The sequence below is a fragment of the Corylus avellana genome, chromosome ca6 (assembly GCF_901000735.1).
Source record: "Corylus avellana chromosome ca6, CavTom2PMs-1.0".
NCBI classification, from domain to species: Eukaryota; Viridiplantae; Streptophyta; class Magnoliopsida; order Fagales; family Betulaceae; genus Corylus; species Corylus avellana.
This window is the reverse complement of record NC_081546.1, coordinates 5,243,620-5,262,688: the sequence shown is the minus strand read 5'-3', so window position 1 is coordinate 5,262,688 and position 19,069 is coordinate 5,243,620. Positions and strand designations below refer to the sequence as shown.

At 33.7% G+C, this 19,069-nt stretch overlaps 2 protein-coding genes across 2 annotated transcripts; both read right to left on the bottom strand.

The window, feature by feature from the left end:
- Positions 1-3,203: 3,203 nt before the first annotated feature.
- On the bottom strand, positions 3,204-3,731 carry LOC132184049 (uncharacterized). The gene has a single exon (XM_059597528.1). It carries the CDS (start codon positions 3,729-3,731, stop codon positions 3,204-3,206), a length of 528 nt encoding a protein of 175 aa, XP_059453511.1.
- Positions 3,732-7,011: 3,280 nt separating this feature from the next.
- LOC132183980 (probable magnesium transporter NIPA4) lies at positions 7,012-15,378 on the bottom strand. The gene is made up of 9 exons (XM_059597457.1): positions 14,729-15,378; positions 13,775-13,831; positions 11,954-12,044; positions 11,717-11,877; positions 11,441-11,568; positions 11,062-11,199; positions 9,977-10,069; positions 7,394-7,499; positions 7,012-7,298 (listed from the first exon to the last, which is right to left on the bottom strand). Exons 1-9 carry the CDS (start codon positions 14,901-14,903, stop codon positions 7,192-7,194), a joined length of 1,056 nt encoding a protein of 351 aa, XP_059453440.1. The 5' UTR covers positions 14,904-15,378; the 3' UTR covers positions 7,012-7,191.
- Between the last annotated feature and the right edge of the window lie 3,691 nt (positions 15,379-19,069).

Sequence of the window (19,069 nt, the reverse complement as noted above, 5' to 3'; positions counted from 1 at the left end):
TCTACCTCTTGGCTCTTGAGGACAACTAATTTGTCCAACTTAAGTTGAACTTTTGCTTTATTTTTTTATTTTAAAAATAAATAAATAAAAAATGTGTAAACCAATAATATCTATTTTTGGTCCTTCTTTTATTGGGTATTTTTAAAAAAAATACAAAATGATATTTTTCTTCATAATAATGTCATTTTTTTAAAAAAACAAATGACATTATTATGAAAAAAAAATTACTATTTTCTATTTTTTTTTAAATACCAAATAAAAGAATGACCAAAGATAGATATTATTCTTCACACATTTTTTTCATTTGCTATTTAGTATTTGAGAAATACTAAGCTTACAAACACATTTTACAAAAAATACTTTTACAAACTAATATGGCACAACATGATTGGATATGAGATAAATTCAAATTTTGAGAAACCCAATCATGTTGTGTCACATCAATTTGTAAAAGGTTTTTTGTAAAATGTGTTTGTAAGCCTAGCATTTTTCTTAGTATTTTAAAATAAAAAATATAATGCCAAAGTTAAACTTAAGTTGGGCAAATTAGTTGGATACATATAATTGCTCTCTCTCTCTCTCTCTCTCTCTCTATATATATATATATGCTGAATTATCAATTATGGACAGCAATCCAATCCCCAAATTTAGTCAGAAGGTTGCCATCTTCCTATAAATAATGTACAAATACAAATTATAAAGCTAATATGGTAGACCGGTAAGCTTTAAATCAACCCTTAAAAATAAAAATAAAAACTTTTATAGACCACATATTACACCTTCATCTCACTCCTATCTTACTAACCTAATATCTTACTAACCTAATGTGGTAGTACTTATTAGGGGTAACAATTTGTGTTCGTTTCGAGTTCACGGATTATGTCAAAAAATTTAAGTCATTATGTCGCATATTGGATTTGGGTCGTGTTAAAGCATGAATATAAAGCTATATAGATCAACCCTAATCCGACCCATTAAATTAAACGAGTCAAATTCTTCAATTCTAATATTTTAATTTCGTGTTGAGTTTGTGTCAAGTTTACGAGTCGTATAAAAAATTGCTAGTTCTAGTGCTTATAAACTCTTGAATTTTATTTTATTTTTACTAAGACCTCCCACATCCCTACCCATCAACTGGTCAAGTGCCAATATCGATCCACCTTTATGCCAAACACACAAGTGACTAATTAGAATTCTTAGTCCCTTATATTATTTTTCTAGGGAGAGTATACTTGGAGAAGAATAAGAAGTGATTTTGATATTGCTGGCCTCCTTAGCCAAGAACCTACACCAGCAGCAACATCAAACCTCAAAACTATCTCTGTAACTTTTCCACAGTTACAAGACTCAGTACCTCCCCTATGATTCACAGAATGTGCCTATTGTTAGAGATGCTCTCTGCCTTCTCAAACAGATTTTCGTTTGATACATTCACAAAATCCATGTCAGCAAGTGCGGTGTCTTTGCCACGTGGGCATGCAATTAAGATGATATAGCAGTTTAAATTATTATTATTTTCACTGTCACGTCATCTTAATTGTATAATAGTCGTATAATATGCTTAATTTTCATTACCACATCATTCTAATTGTATGAAATACTCTCAACCTTCTCAAATAGAATTTCCTTTGGTCCATTCACAAAATCCGTTACAGCAAATGAGTTGTCTCTACCACATGAGTATGCAATTAGGATGATATGACAGTAAAAATCAACTATTTTTTTTTTTACAAGTATTGATCCATGATTGATTTTCATTGTTACGTCATCTCAATTGTATGGCAGTTATATATAAGTCTAATAAATAACATTACTAATTAATTAATGGTGTTATTAGTATTGAGTTCATGTTTTATTTAATTTTTAAGAGTGAAACAAATTTTTGATAATTCAATAAAGACACATGTCACACAACCATCTTTCAACCATCTCTTTTGGCAAATTCAATGGATTAACCATTAAATTTGTGGACTCATGTGAATTCCACACAAATTCAATAGTGGATTCATCCATTCACTATATGAAAATGGTTGAAATAATGAATTTTATCATTTCTCTTCAATAAGTGAGCTTTGCCCTAAATTAAGGTTAGGGTTTAGTGACTGAATTTATTTAAGTGTGATTTGATTCCAAATGATGCAAATTTGATGAATATGATTAACTAAACCTTGCCCAAATTGTTCTAAGATGAGACTCTTATTTTATTTTATTTTTTTGTGGTGAGATTCTTTTCACCTTATTGTTGGCCACAGACTGATTCAGCTTGGGATTTCGTGACTCCTTTTTGTTCTTTGTTTGTTTTGATATCCGGCCTACATCACTTGGTATTGGGCTTTATGAGTCTTATGCTGCCATTCATGCTCAAATATTACTGATGGACCCATTTCCTTTAGTCAATCACTACAACAACAAAAAGGGCAAGTTAAGGACGCCCTAAAAGGCGACTCCCAGAGGCCTTTTTTTTTTTGTTTTTTTTTTGGACATGTCCGCACAATAGGGGGGAGATTCGAATTAGTATAGGCGAGATCCCAGCCGATGGATCGTTTCACATTTTCTTCTCTACCTAGATCTATTGTTGTACTCTCATTAAACAACTTCAAATTCCTAATTCCCCACTACTTAGGGCGGTGGTTTAGTCACATCAAGGCAATCTTCATGTGATTAGGTGAATAATAGGGCTATTGTAAATCACCTTTATTCCTACTACTATCTTGATAGCACTGAATTAGACTGTAACTCAATTCCTAATTCGCTGCCCCTTCTACCCTTTTTGAATAGGAAAAAAAATCCCTAATACCCCTTCTCCATCCCACCCTCTTTTTTTCTTTTCTATTTTTTGGTTCCCCTTCAAATCCTTTGTATTTGGTCAGGAAAAAAAAAAAAAAGGGAAATAAGGCAGTAGTACTACCAAAGAACATTTGCAAGGTTTCTTGATTCCTTGGGAGAAGATGATGACAATGACTTGAGGTTGAGGGAGCTTTTTGATGGTCATTAACACAAAGGGCCTACTTATTTCTTTTTCCCCTATACAAGACGGCATCCCAGATTAATAATATCTAAAGCTGCAGAAACTGCTGTTTTTACAGCACCCAATAGCCAATATAAACTAAAAATTCATCTAACTTTATCAAAATTTTACCTTAATTTGTATATTCATCAAAGAATACTTACTGTACATATTTGTACATAAACATTGTGATTGATCAGCCTTTAATCTTGAGCTTCCGATGGGAGTTTTGCAGCAAGAAAAGCTTCTTCAACACCTTCACGATCACCACCATCCCTGGCTTCCTTGTTGAAAGCGCAGCTCCATGATTTTTGGAGGCTGTCAATGCCTTAACACACCCCAACTCCACAATATCTCTTGAAGAAGATGTGTTGGATCTTGATGTGCTAGAATTTCTTGACAATTCTTCGTTGAAATCCTCCCACAACATGTCCATCTTGCGTTCTTCATCATCATCATCATCATCATCATCATCACTGGCCACTTTCCGACAACCTTCTACAGATGAAAAGCTCTTTCTTTGGCTGTACTTGATTTGTCTTGTAGCAAAACAATCTTCCGTGTCGTTTTGATGGTCTTCTCCTTTGGCTGCCCCATTTGGTGGTTCTTCATGGCTGGAATTCGGAGAGGCGGCTGGAGACAGGCGCCACATCGGCGGCGAATCGATGCTACATGGGGGGAAGGTGTCACCGGTTGTTGGGAAGCTGAAATCTTCTGTGGCCATGGCTTGGATTATCAGCTCTCTGTAGGTGAAGAGAGATGGGGAGAATAGGGGAGGGTGTTGCCGTGTTGGGGTTGGAAGCCAGGTGGTTGTTTTTTTAAGTTTAGTTCAACTGCTTCAACCAGACAAGTAGCATAGTTTTTGTTTATGGTCAATTTATTTAAAGAAGAATCTAGGTGGGGTTCTCTCTTCAATGTAGATTTCGCCATCTTAAATTATTAGTTAAATGATTAAGATTAATAAATTCTATATGTTTTAAGGGTATTCACGGCCGGCTCAACTAAAAAACACTTTTTATTTTTTTAAAGCGCCTAAATCCGAATCACCATTTTACTTGTCACTTTTACTATTTCATTTCAAATATTATTTCTTTGCTATTCCCAAATATGGGAGTGAGACAGATTGATTTTCTTTATTAATATAAATTATGCATTATTGAGTTATATTGCTCACAAATTTTCCGAGTGCTATAACAACTCAACAAATATTTAGCTATTTTAGCTAGTCATAAGTGAAGCTTTTTGGAAATGTTTTGCGTACTCTAAGCTTTTAGAATAACTGATAACATAGTATGTTTTTGAACCCTATCTTTGTAATTCACCACCCATTTTAATTAAATATTTTATGTGTTGGGTGATTAAATTCACCATTTTTTTATCAATTTAAGCTTTCGTAATAACCGGCTCTGAAGCTAATACAAGTTCAATAAAATGATAATCCTTGTCTAAAACTAAAATGTTTGTCAATTTTGTGTCTTCTTGACAAAAAAAAGCACATGTACATGTTTGTCAGACCTTTTCAACCTACCCTCCATCATATGCAGATTGAAAATTAAAACTAATGGTAGATACATACATATTGTTTATTGTTGCTGATAAAAGATAAGAACAGTGAACTAAAGATATCTTCAGTACCAAGAAAGAAAGAAAAACAAAAACAAAAAGCACCCAATATGGTAAAAGTGCTACCTAAATTTCATGTGAATGAAAAATTAAGCTACCTTTAATCACATTCTTTCCAAATGGTACGCAAGTTTTTTCAAAATTTGGAAAATGACTTGTGGGTCAAGATAGACCTGATTTTTGTGTTCACGAATCATGATTCACTGATTTGAGAATTAGGTTAATTTCTGAATTGTGCTGATATGGCAGAATTGGGTAGAAGCAGCCAAACCCATTTTCGGGAAATGGGGACACCTCATCTTCCTCCGGATTGATTGGGAGGATCCCCATCTCCTTCTGCTAAAATTTCCACAGCCCCATTGACAATCTTGCTTTGAAAGGGACTCTTCTACAACTTACACACTTTCTCTTGACAGCTTTCTATGGAACCAATTGCTTTCATAACCTAGCAAAATAGCCCTTTTATCCACATGTTTTGGGATTATTATTTTGGGAAATTTCAGAAAATTCCCATGAATTTTCACTCATTTTAAAATTACTCCTCCTCAAAGTTTAAAAACTCTCAATTAAGGGTATCGAACTTTCAGAGTGTGTTTGGCAAACAATACTGTTCATGTTTGGTGAGGAAAAAAATGAGTGTAATAATTAGTATAGAAAAGTAAAAAAGTAGTATTAAAAAATGAAATTAAAAAAAAAAATTGTTTTATAGTAATTTTGTTATTTGAATAGTAATAAAAAGTAACTAATGTAATATAAAAAGTGAATAATGTAATATAAAAGTGAGAATATTTTTTTTGTTTTTGTGGGAATGCTGGTGTTGTTTAACAAACAATGCCTCAATTTCTTTCAGTTACCCTATTCCGTTAAATCTTGTCAAATTTTCAAAATATTTTTTTTATATATATATAAAAATAATAATAAAATATTGCAAAGATGTTGCAAATTTGTCTTTTTTTCTTATGAAAAAAATAAACACGTAAATCTTTACAATTTTTTTTTTTTTATTTTTTTTTGAAAATTTTGACAAGATTTAACGGAAGAAGGTAGGTGAAAGTAATTGAAAGTTCGATACTCTTAATTGAGAGTTTTTAAACTTTGAGGGTAGTGTCAAAACGAGCGGAAGTTGTCATCAAGAGATAGATCAATCGGCTAGGACCACGCTTAATGAAGTGGAGGTCACTAGTTCGAATCCCCCTCCCCCCTCTTGTGCGGACATGTCAAAAAAATTAAAAAAAAAAAAAAAAAGTGGAAGTTGAGGAGGATTTTGTAAAGTTTTTTTTTTATTTATTATTATTATTATTTTTTCGTTGGACCGAGTAATTAATTAAGCCAGTTGTCTTCTACAGTTCTACCCGAATTATGAGTAGTGTAGAAGTCGTGGGTAACATGGTATGGAGGGTGCAGTTATGATGGAGTAGACAAGAAGGCGATGAAAATGACAAAGTCAGTGTTGAGTCTTTGGATCAGCTGCATGTGCCAACCAAGGATAAATATATTTTGCTTGGCCTGAGGAATTCATTTCAATGGGGCCATGCTACGTTGGTAGGTTGCTTAATATCCCCCCTTCGATCTGGCCTATCAATTATCATGCCTACTCCACGTTTAAAGAGAAAATAAGCTCAAAAGAAAACCCATAATTCCTTTCAAATTTTGCTCACACATACCTCGTTTTTTTCAGATGAAAATGGGGGATAATAGTATGAAGGCAAATGCAGTGTGCATGAGCTGCAAAAGGGTACCCTTTTACTGGCACTGATGTTTCACGCTATCAGAATCTGATGAGTCAAGTGTATAAAATTTAACTGTAAGGACTAATTTTTTTTTTTTTTAATATCTCAGACCTCTGAGTTCATTTTGATACCACGGGAAACTAATTACAAATCAGGTAAATAAGCAAGTATAAACTATAGAAAGCATTTTTTTTTTTTTTTTTTTTTATGTAAACCTCACCCAAAAAACACTTGTAACTTATAAAGTACAAACATGAATGTACAAAAACAAACACACTTTTGACTTTTTCTTTTCTTTTTGTTTTATGCTAGTTCGTTGCTGAGATCAGGTCGATGGACAATGATTCCTTTGGAAAAAGGTTTACTTTAATGCATGCTCATAAAAAATAAACTTAAAATAATAAGCTGCCACTAAAATATACTTGAAGAATTATAGTCAATTTTGGTTTTTTATTTTTATTTTTTATTGTTCTTGTTATTGGCATAGAAAAAAACAAAGAAGAAAAAGATAAACATGGTCTTCTGTGTGTCTCAAATGATGCCTCTCATGATTTCTTTGTAACTGAAGTAAAGGTACACTATAAATCAATGTGGGGCTCGCAAGGAGAAAATGGGCGAGGTTTTTGTCCGTATGCATGAACAGCAGCCAAAAGCAAAAATTCCTATCAATCCAAGAGAATTTCCTTCCATCTTTCTTTGCTCATCTTTCTTTCGGAAGAATATACAGGTATAGCCAAATATGTTGATAAAAATACAGGTTGATGGCTACAGATCCTCTTCCAGAATGAAAGCTTATAGATAAACAGCAGACCAATGAATCAAAGAATACATCTACTGTGATCTCAAGGATTCTTGACACCGAAGAGGGCTACTTTCGAGTTCGAATTCATCTACTTCTATGTGCTTAGAAAGGCGCACAGGGAGGGTTGGTGATGAACCTGTGAAGGAAAGAGCAATTTACATATCAATTATATATGGTCTAGGAAATCAAAAGGGAACAATAAGTTTGCAGGGAAAGACACTGAAAACCCACCCTCAACCATGTCCTTTGTTTTGTGAAGAAGAAAAGTCCCAGAAAGGATTGTCACAAATCCACACATCTCTGTGACTATTTGAGTTGGATTTTGTCTATCCCAATCCTGTATTGAAAAGTGCAACACCCTTATTTTGACAGATTAAGAATGTGGTAACAGGCTTAACTGAAAATAGTGTAATTAAGAATAAGCATGTGAAATTCAAGAATATGATATTGTAAATCTTAATTCATCACCATGCCCAGAGAGAAAATAAGACACTTAAAATAAACTCAAGGAAAACCCCCATAAAAATTCTGTCCAGCATGTTGTTTTTATTTCTTGAAGACATATTTGCATAATAGGGTCTAGAAAATGCAAAGGGATCTCCCGAGAGTCTCCCAAGCTAATAGCTTAGAGATGGGTGCCACGAGAAAGAACTTATCAAGAACAAAAGAGAGGAAAAAAAAAAAAGTAATTGATTCCCTTTATCAATATGATGATCACCAGGACTTGCTGCAATCTAACCAGCTCGGCTATAATTTTTAGTCCTCCTCCTAAATCAACATTGTTCGGGTAAATACCCACCAACCAGATGCATTCAGAATAAACCAACCAATGTAGAATAAAACTTCCTCAGCTCTATCTAGTTACTAAGAACTAGCTGTAATCAGAATAACATAAAGATAATCAGTCGTTTGCTGTTTTGTCACGAGTAGATTAGACGTAAGAATAGTTACAGGAGCCTCTGAAAACTGAAAGCTGGAAGCACACCTCAAAAGTAAATAGCATGCTCTAAAGTTGAATTGCTACACAAATCCATACTTCCTTTTTCCAAATTCACCCCTTTATGAAATTGTGCTGCCAAAAATTTACAATCATAATTAGTTTTTTTTTTCTTGCATTAGTGAATATTAAACTAATAGGAGTCTAATTCACAAGTTTAAAATATTAAAATACTACTAAGAAACCAGAGATAGTACCTAGTGCTGTAAATGAACCAAGATGGGCTAAGCCCGATAATAGGCTTGTTCCAGACCATTAATTTATAAAATGACCGGAGCTCAAGCTTTAAATATACAACTTGTTTCCTTTAACAAGCCAAACGCAAGCAGGCCCATGCTCAGCTCGGTAGGACTTGTGAAAATTGAGCTTTGTATTTAATATTAGTATGGAGAATAGAAATGGAAGACAGCAAACCAAACTGATACCCACCACGGCAAGAATACTGGCCACACATTTAAGACCTTATTAACTTCATCAAGCAGGAACTATTATTTTGGTTTCTTTCTTATTTTTTCCTTCTATAATTTTGGTTGTATGAGATTTGTGTAGATATTTCCCACTTCTCTTTTAGTGTTTAGCTTATCTGTGAGATTGCTTAGATAAGTCATTTCTCTCTTAAAATCTTGAATCTCTCTCAAATTTCTCTATCTAAAGCTTCAACAAAATGTACGTTAAGGTGTTTGGTTTTTGTTTACACCTAAGTTTCTGATGAAATATGAAGAGCCAAGCTTTTTGAGAAGCCAAGCTCAAGTTTGGCTAGGCATGGTCAAGCCAAGTACAAACAAGCTTAGCCAAACTTGGTTCAAGCTCTACCAGGTCTAAACCTTCACTCGGTATATTCATTACAAATGCTGTTTCCTATGCACTATGCATTGTTCTCTAGGGCTGGGCAAAACCTGCCCAATACTGACCTGACCCGAGGTTACCAACCCGAGCCAAGCCATTTGGTAGGCTCCCAACAGGCCTCGGTTTGGCCAGGTCGGGTCAAAATTCAGAATCCATTTTTCAAAAAACCAAATTCCAACCCAAGGTTATAATAAAAATAAAAACAAATATAAAATTTGGGATATATACATATCCACTGCAATGGTTAGCGGTCCTTTCCGCCCTCCCACGAGGCTTGACCCCTCCAAGCTCACCTAGCAGTCCTCCCTCACAGTGAAGCTCACTAGCCTCGCTAGCTCCTCCAGCTTCGATACGATCTTCGACACCAGCACGCCAATACAAACCTTGCCTCCTCCCCTCCCTCCTCAAACAACCCAGAGAGATTGAACCCGTGCAAGAACAATACAATGTCGAACACGTTTCAAGCTCACTGGTCTCGGCAATGTGCTCGCCCTCCTACTCCAACTCCAACTCGTCTCAAACCCAGATTCTGATTCCAATTCAGACGCATCCAAGATCGAATTTTCATCCTCTGCAGCCTCCTCCTTCCCAACATTGCAGACCTTATCATCCTCTATCTAAAACTTGATGTTTTTGAACCACCACCTGTTCTCCATTAAGGGTGGCTGTCACCTACACCTCCTTGCTCTGTTAACTTTACAACTACCTCTAATAGTTGAGTTAGTTTTTCCCTTCAAGCTTTTTCTTCATTTCAAATGCGAGGATGTCATCAATTCCAGTTGAGTAGCATACCAAAGTACTTTATGCAGAACTAGCATGCACTTGTTTAAGCAAACATTAAATGCAAATATTTTTCTCAAATAAATCTAATGTTTACTGCAAGCATTAATTGTTAACAGTAGCAGCAGCTTACCGTAAATCTAATCAAACAAATATTCTTATAACATTTAAAAAAAGAAGACAGATATTACCTTAAACATGATTACACTAGCCAGAATGGTTAACGATGTAAACATCACATAGTATATAGGTGATACAACAGCTGTGTTGAATGTATCAAGAGCCTGCAATTAAAAGACAATATTAAGAAACATTTCCAGTAGGAAACATTAAAGTACCACAAGCACTAAAACAGAATAAAGCCTAAGTTGAGTTCCTATTCTTTTTTTCTTTTTCTTTTTTTTTTTTAATATGAGTTTATAAATCCATTCTCTTACAAGGCACAATTCAGTTAACAGGTTCATGATCTATGAAAATCAATGAAACCAATTACAGGTTCTTTTTTCATTTATTTTTTTGGAACATCAATATTTCTTTTAATTGAGAAATAGAGTAGGATGGAAAGCGTAGAAAAACAACAATATGTGAGTAGAGAACCTACTAGATACCATTGACTCTGGTTTCTATCAGTGTCAGATTTTGAACCAACCAACAGCATATGAAAGAGATGCTTTAACTACTGAGTTAGGGATGGTGAATAATGACAAATGGAGAAGAAACTAAGTAAAATGGAGAAGAAACTACTCTATGGATCAGAACAAGAAATTTCAATTTTTTCACAATAAATCAATCTTAAAGGCATTATGATCTTAATACATTAATTTGTGTGCTCAAGTTAAAATTACACTATGGAATTCCAATGCAGTTGTAGCATAAAATTAGTGAACGATTTGGGAATACTTAGATGACCTGAGGGCATTGAGAGATTGTTGCTTAGTAGATGGCATTTTAATGTACAAATGATCACTTCTGTAATTTCCCCATCCAAAACGCAGGAGCCATCACCGCTACAAGTGATACAGTATCGAATAATTGACATTTAACGAAATGGCAGTGCTTTTACATTTTATTTGTAATGATGATCACACAAATTAATAGTGATGACAGCCACCCTTAATCATTGTTAACCATACATAAACAAAGTTCACACATATCACAAGTGCACCTCTTAGACCAAAAACATGGCAGAAAAAGGCAGCATCCATAAGTTTGAAGGAAATCAATAGTAAATGGTAAAGAAAAAAGTGAATTTTCTTTCTCCAAAGATGTGCATTACCTTGTTTAAATAATTCATTTGAGTGATCACACAGGTAATCACAACCACAGTAAATGCCCACGTTTGGGGATATACTAACTGATTCATCCCAGAGAATGTTAACTTTAGAGCAATTCCAAGTGCTTTCACACTCATGACCTGTCAAAGTGTTTGTTAAAGTCACCTTAACAATAGATAAATTTCAAAAGAATAGCAAAACCCATAGAGAAGAAAATCAGGTTTCAGAATATTCTCACATAGTCTGCACAAAGTTACATCTCCACCCTTGATTTCAATATAGAGTACAACTATGGTAACTGTGGTTTGACAGGATGTAACTTTGTGCAGAACAATGGACAGTTAGCATCTTTCACAAGGAGGACAACAACTGGCTACATACCGACAACGAGCCCACAAGTGAACAAACCCCAATATACACCATTATATGCGTCTGGCCATACTGTGGCATAAAATAGATTATGATGATGAACACTGCAGCTATCACCAAGGACGCATACAAAAGAAAGGCTGCAGGTCACAAATAAAATAATGAACTTATTAGGTTTACAACATGGTTAGGTAAAACTTTTTAAATTATGATTGTGCAGGATATAATATCAGCTAACATTAATGGATAAAAGAATTTGCAATTCTTTTTCTAAATGTAAATGTCTACCTGGCTCCGTTGCAAGATCCCATACTTCCGTAACAGACTCAATCTCACGTTCTTGAGGAGCATGTAGAACAATTGTTGTAGAACCCACAACACAAAGAGCACAACCAAGAACCCCAAAAATGTGTAGTTTCTCCCGCAATATTACACGTGCAAGAGCAGCACTGTAAGACAATATAGCAGTCATCAGTTAAAATCAGTCAAATTAAGAGAAATAGCCATACAAGACTTTCCTCATACCTGATAATAATACTGAGTGCACCAAGAGGGGTGACAAGAATAGCTGGTGCAAATGCATACGCTGCAAAATTAGCAATTTCCCCAACAATCACTGCCACAATGACATCACCAAATTAGGATGTGTATATTGCAGTCAAACTTTTGCACTTAAAATTTCAAAGGCAAGTATGCAGGCTTCTTAATGATTAGAAATGCTTGTAAGTATATAGCAAAAAAAGAATGAAGAAGATGGAAAAAGATATGACATTGAGAAATGCCAATAGTAAAATGAAATCAAAAGAAAACAGTGGAAAATGATGTACACAGCAACAAATAATATTATTTTCAGCCACTAGAAAATAAATGACAAAACCCACTTTAGCAGAGGAAACGACAGAAGAAAGTTTTTCATGTACAGCTTTTGGATAATAATGGAATTTTCTTGTGTGTAAGATATAGAAATCCACATATTAAACCAGAAAATGTGTAATTTTGATCAGCAAATTACAGGACATATAGAAGCACTAACCTTCAATAACCATTAGAGGATGATTGTTGATCATTCACAAATGATATTGACCAAATCAATTTAATAAGACTGGTTATTACCTATCAAAAAATATTGACCAAATCAAACTTTTTATTACATTTTATTTTATTACTTTTTAAAATTGGCATCTCTCTTTTTGGTAAAAAAAGTTCTCTTTTCATGTTGGAACAAGAGTGATAACATGAACAGAAGATTCTTCCTTTGGGCAGATAAAAAAATTTTTTTAAAAAAATAATAATAATAAAAAATTAACATGATGATTTCCAGAACAGGAAACCTTGGATGATGTGAGTATAAGATGGCTGACTATCTTTTCAATCAGATTTTAAGTGCTGATAAAATGCCTGATGAGTGGAAGGAAAGCACTCTGATGCCTACATATAAGAAAAAAAATCTAAAGTTGCACAAATCAATGTGGGATTAAACTTATAAGTCATGCAATGAAACACTGAGAGAAAGTGATTAGGTATAGGTTAAGATAGGAAACAATATTAGCAAAGAATCAATTTGGTTTTTTCCTATGTACTTGGGATGTGCTTTTTGTGCTTTTCAATGATATCTTGTTAACTTATAAAAAGAATAGTTTTATGCCAAAATGCTCAGCTATTGAACCTATTTTCTTATTTAGGCATCCAATGGAGAAATATATAGAAGTGTGTAAAGCTCTACATATAGCTTTTTTATCGATTTAGAGAAAGCATCTTATAAGATACCTAAAGGTGTTTGTCCTATATACTCCTTGTGTACCTGAGTGACGCTTTTCGCTTTTAATGATATTTCAATTACTTATAAAAAAAAAAAAAAAAAAAAAAAGGATACCTAAAGAAATAGTATGGTTGATTTGGAAAAGAACGGAATTCCTCTACAGAGTGTATTTTGTGTGTGTGTGTGTAGAGAGAGAGAGACATTGGAGCACATCATAATTCTATTAGTCAGTCCATTGATGTATTTTAGTTAAGTGATGCTAGGAGTAGTACAAATTTTACAAACATTCGGCCATAAACCTAGGTGATTAATTCTTAATGCGCCAAGTGTAATGTGTGATACCACTAGTTATGCAATCCGTGCACCAAATTCACAAAGAATGTCTCTATGATACACATAGCTTGACAATAAGCAGTGACATCAGTTTCAAGAGAAAAATGATGATTTCAAATGCTCATTTACCATGCATTCCAAACTACACTAAATTGATCAAAGTTAGGAAAATCAATTCTCATAAGTTGGCGAACTGAATTCTTACATGGACATCTAATATAGCATAACCAGTGTAAGCCATTTAGCAGACTCACTTGTTATCATGCCAACCCACCAAAGCGGCTCATACAGATAAGAATAGCCTCCAACACCTGCAACAAGTATTAGAAGATTTAAATAACTCCACACTGTATAACACGTACTGAAACACCATGACAAAACATTCGATACATGGCAGGCATAAAAGTAAAATCAATCTCATAGCATCCAAATACATAAGGCATTTTGTGACTTGGGCAGACAAGAATGCAAGAACTGGAAAGAGAAATTAGACACTAATACACATGTGCAAAATTCACTACAATTGTTCAGATACAAATAGTTTCCTTCGTACCAGTGTTTAGCTATGCAAAACCAGTCAGACTTGGTCAACGAGCTAAAACCTAATAGATTCTGCACAAGCCTACAGATACTAAAATAACATTCATTGTGACTAAGTGATTTAGTATCCAATCAATACTGACAACGTGTATCTCAATGAAAGAAATGCATATATATATACACACACACACACACACACACACACATAAGTTAGTAAAATCACATAATGCTAAATTGCTAATCTTCAGCCGAGGCACGCAGTCCTCCTGGTAAGAACTCGAAAGCTTCCACAACGAACACATAAAAGGACACCCATCAAGATACATACCAAACACCCAAATAAAAGCCCTTCAAGTTTTATCAATTTTGAATCCAAAATTATAACGTGAGTGTAGAACAGCTAAACCCCATCTACATTAACATAATTGTTCATTCTCTCAAATGCTGCAGCAAAGCATTGTAACCAAATTCACAGTAAAAATAAACCCAATACGAAATAGGAAAATCCAAATCAACCCATATCATTTCAACTGGTTTCAGTGAAGTGACGATCAAAACAATTAAGCCCCATCGAATTCTACTCGAAGAAACCCACATCAAACACATTACCCCCAAACAAAAATAGGAACGCCCAACTGAACTCAAAATCAAAGAGAAAACATCCAAACCTGCCCTGACCCCGGAAGCGCCAGCTTTCTTCAAGCCCTTCTTCTTGACAATGAAACTGGCCCCGATGAAGATGCTGGAAGAGAGAGCCAAGACCAATCCCTTGATGTTGTCCGAAGACATACCCTTGTACGAGTCAATCCAGCTTCTAGACCCCGAACCCAGTTCAGTCGCCATAGCTCCAAAGGCCCGTCCACCACCACGACCACCGCCGTCGCCGCCAAACCCAACTCTTCCTCTTCCTCCTCACAATGACAACAACAACAACAACTCACAAAACCCAGAGCTTCCATTCCATACGAAAAGAAGCCATGCAAAACTCAAATTCCTCCACTTATCATCACCCCCTTCTTCTTCTTCTTCACAACCCCACTGCTCCAAGCACTCTCTATCTACCCTCCAATAAAGCAGAGAATTCCCAGCTTATGGATCTTGAGGAAATGAGATTGTTGATCAAGATCTACGCAAAAGAGAGTAAAAGAGAGAGTTTTTACAGAGAGAGAGAGAGGGAGAGAGAAATACTTGGTTGTTTAATATGGTTTTGAGATAGATAGATCGGAAAAAGCACAAAAGTGTGACAGAGAAACTGTCTGCGAATATGTATCTCTTCACCTTTTTGTTTTCTTTCTACGTACGAAACGATGATTTGGGTATGATATGGGCGCGGTTCAACCATTTTTCTTTTCTGTTTGTTAATGCGTGTTCCATTTTTGTCTTTTTCAATGTTATATTTAAGGTTTTTTTTTTTATTTTTTTTTTATTTTTGGTTCGAATAAGTATTTAAAACACAAAATTTAAAACTTTTCAACTTTATATCATATATCATGATACATTTTTAAATAATAAAAAAATCTTTTAAAAAGCATTAACAAATAAAACTTAAGTCCTCAAATGGTAGTTCAATCGGCTGTAGATCACACCTTATGAAGCGGATGTTACTAGTTTGAATCTTATTTTTCTTGTGTGGTCATGTCACAAAAAAAACAAAAAAACAAACAAACAAACAAAACTTAAATATTTTATTGCTTTAACATTTATATTCCTTAATAACTAATACAATACTATATGCATATGAACCTATGTATTGACTTACTTAATAACCAATATAAAATTATATACATATGGAAGTACATAATACTATATAGAAGTGCCATAGGTCCATATACATCTATTACTATATTAGTTATTAAGTGACGACAGTATAGTACTATAGAATTGTATGATAATTCTATATATAGTACTATATAATTCCATATGTATGTAATACTATATTGGCTATTAAGTAACAATAGTCAATACATATTAATATGTAAGTATATGAAATAATTTATGTTATAAATTATATCTTATAGATATATGCTATAATGTTTGTATACAGTATTCACAACAGACTCTATATATGTGGTTCTCTTCCTTAAGTTTATAGAAAAAATGTCAAAAAAATCAGAAAAAGTTACCCACAACATTATGATCGCTACAGTACAAGTATAAGGTTGTACTGTAGCAATCATTGTGCTAAAAAAAAAAAAAAAAAAAAAAAAACTCATTCTATCTCTCTTGAATTATTAAAAAAGTAGAGAAATAAAGAACTAAACAAATAAAAAAGAGTAAATAAATGATATTTAATTAATATACGAAATAATAAAAGAAAGCTATTATAGAGTATACATAGATATGAAAGTAAAAGGTAGTCTTGATCATTAAATGTAGGAAAAAAGTAGAGAAGTGCGTTCATCATTAGGGAAAAATTAACTACATCTAAACATGCATTAAAGTTTAACGCAAACTCAAACTCATAACTTAGATTTACAAAAATAGAGCTAAAACAATACTAACGTCACTAAACAAGCTAACAACATGAAACCGTTAAGGTAGACAAGATGTTACATATTAAAGGGGAATAATTAAGGTTTTATCTTTCTTTCTTTCTCCGAGCCTTCTCTATTTCTCACTTTAGAGTTAAGAGGATAAAAAAGCAACCAAAGTGGGAGGTCTAGATGTAAGGATGAATTTAATTATAGACCTCTAATGGCTGTCCAATGGGGTTGAGGTGTCCATTTAAAAAAAAAAAAAAAAAAAATTGCTTGACACATTATTAAACGTTAGGGTTACAATGTCGAACGTTCGCCATCTCACTGGAATGTTTGCAATCCAATTCGAACATTCGGACTCGATCGTTCGATGTTCCAATTGGACGTTCGGTCTTATAGGAATTCTAAAAGGTTAAAAAAACTCCATCATTCCACACTCAGTCAATACCAATCTCAATTATACCAATTGTGAAATATTTAAATCAAGTTAAGCATCAAGGTATTACAGTATTCAACGTTGGTGATTTGGGAGAGCACTGCTCCCAAATGGACAATATGGCTGATTCCATACAAAGGGAAAATTTAATAAATAAATAAATAAAGAGAGTGGAATTGAGAAGAAGATCTTGGAGAGGATGGACCAATGAGAAGATAGATGGGAGTTTTCCACAGTTTGGAGAAAGGAGGAAAATCGGGTGTTTTATGCTAAGACAAATAAATTTGGACAAACCATCAAAGGGATTTTCTGGCAGAAGCTTCCTGCTGTGGATGCCTACCTCATGCAGCCTTGCTAGCAGTTTTTGGTTATTGAAGGTGATTTTTTGGTTACTATATATCCTAGCCATTAATGACCCTCTTCTTTTCTCTGACTAGAGCACTAGCCAGGACTAAGATCGGTTGCTCTCCATCCCGAAATGGAAAGCTTTAAAAATTTCAATGTGTATTAACTTTGGTGTACACCATATTGTTAGATGGGCCGCTTCCAATCTAGTGGTTAGTAACATTCCCACTTTTTTATCACTTTCTTTCTTCTATTTTCATTAGAAGTGACAATGACCCTCATTTGTAATTCACTTTTCCTGTTTCCCCACCCAAAAAATAAATAAATAATGGACAAAGGGTTTCTTGGAATAAATTTATCTAATTTAGCATATTAAATTTCCATTTGTCTTTTATTTTTAATTCTTATATGTAATGAGAATCATATACTTTAATGACGTATATTAGTTTACAAAAATAGATTGAATAAATTTTCTTCAACCCAATTTTAAGAAGAACTTTATTTATTCCAACAAATTTTATCCTTCCAAATGTGAGAGCAAAACAAAACAGGAAAAGAATAGGAAAAAAAAAGAAGAAAAAAAAAAAGAAGGAGGAAAATAGAATGAGACACAAATACAAGAACAATACCATAATTTAATTCATAAAATTCTTCATTTTCTGTCATCCTTCTCTACTGCCAAACAAGAAATGAGAATTATTCCACCACCATTCAACTCTTTCATCCCTCAAGGAATAAGATAGAAAATTATATATATATATATATATATATATATATTTATATTTATATTTATATTTGTTGGAAAAGGCGCTCTACAAATTTTTGTCAACTCACTTTCTAAGGTTTTAATTGCTATCAAATAGATCATTTTATCTATTTTCTCTTAAATTTTTAAGAGTATTATCATGTCATACCCAATTAAAAAAGCAACGTGTGCCCCCTTTAATAAAAATAAAATAAAAAGTAGAGTTTCTTTTTATATTTTTTGGGGTAAATGCAAAATCAGTCTATGTGGTTGACTTAAATTACAAATTGTTCAATGTCGTATTAAAGTGAACTCAAAGATCTCTGAGATATTCCTAAAAACCAATTTAGTTCATGGAGTCAAATTTCATTAAAACATTTGACAGATTTCATTAGTTGCAATAATAGTACTAATAAAATGGTGACACCTATCACATTTAATAAAAAACATAAATACATAAAACTAAAAAACAATTAAAAAAGTAACTTTTTTTTTAAGGAAATGAGTGACTTGCGAGCCACCCCCACAAAGGGGTGGCCGGTCAACTCGCAATCACCCCTTTCTTTTTTACATTAAAAAAAAAAAATTAGTCTTTTAAGTTATATATATTTAATATATTTATACTTTTTTAATAAAGAGTGACTTTGACCAAAAACAAAAAAAAAAAGTCATTTCTCAAGGACCTATATATATATATATATATATTTTTTTTTTGTCTCACTTTTTCATCCTTCCTAGTTCTTACAAACTTAATGGAGCCTCAGTTATTCTTCCACTTCCTCTTAGGAAAGAGCCAACAAGAAGTTGGGCAATTTCGTGGAAAATAAAAATGGCCATAAATAGGGTCCTTGTCTTGGAGTCATCGCCAGCTACGCGTGTTTGAATAATCTGCTTCTTTTTAGTCAAAGTATGGGATGGGCTCCATGCCTATGTCCCTTTGAGTGCTTTCAAAACACACACACGCACGTTCACATTTCACATCCCAAAATCTCATAAACGAAAAGGA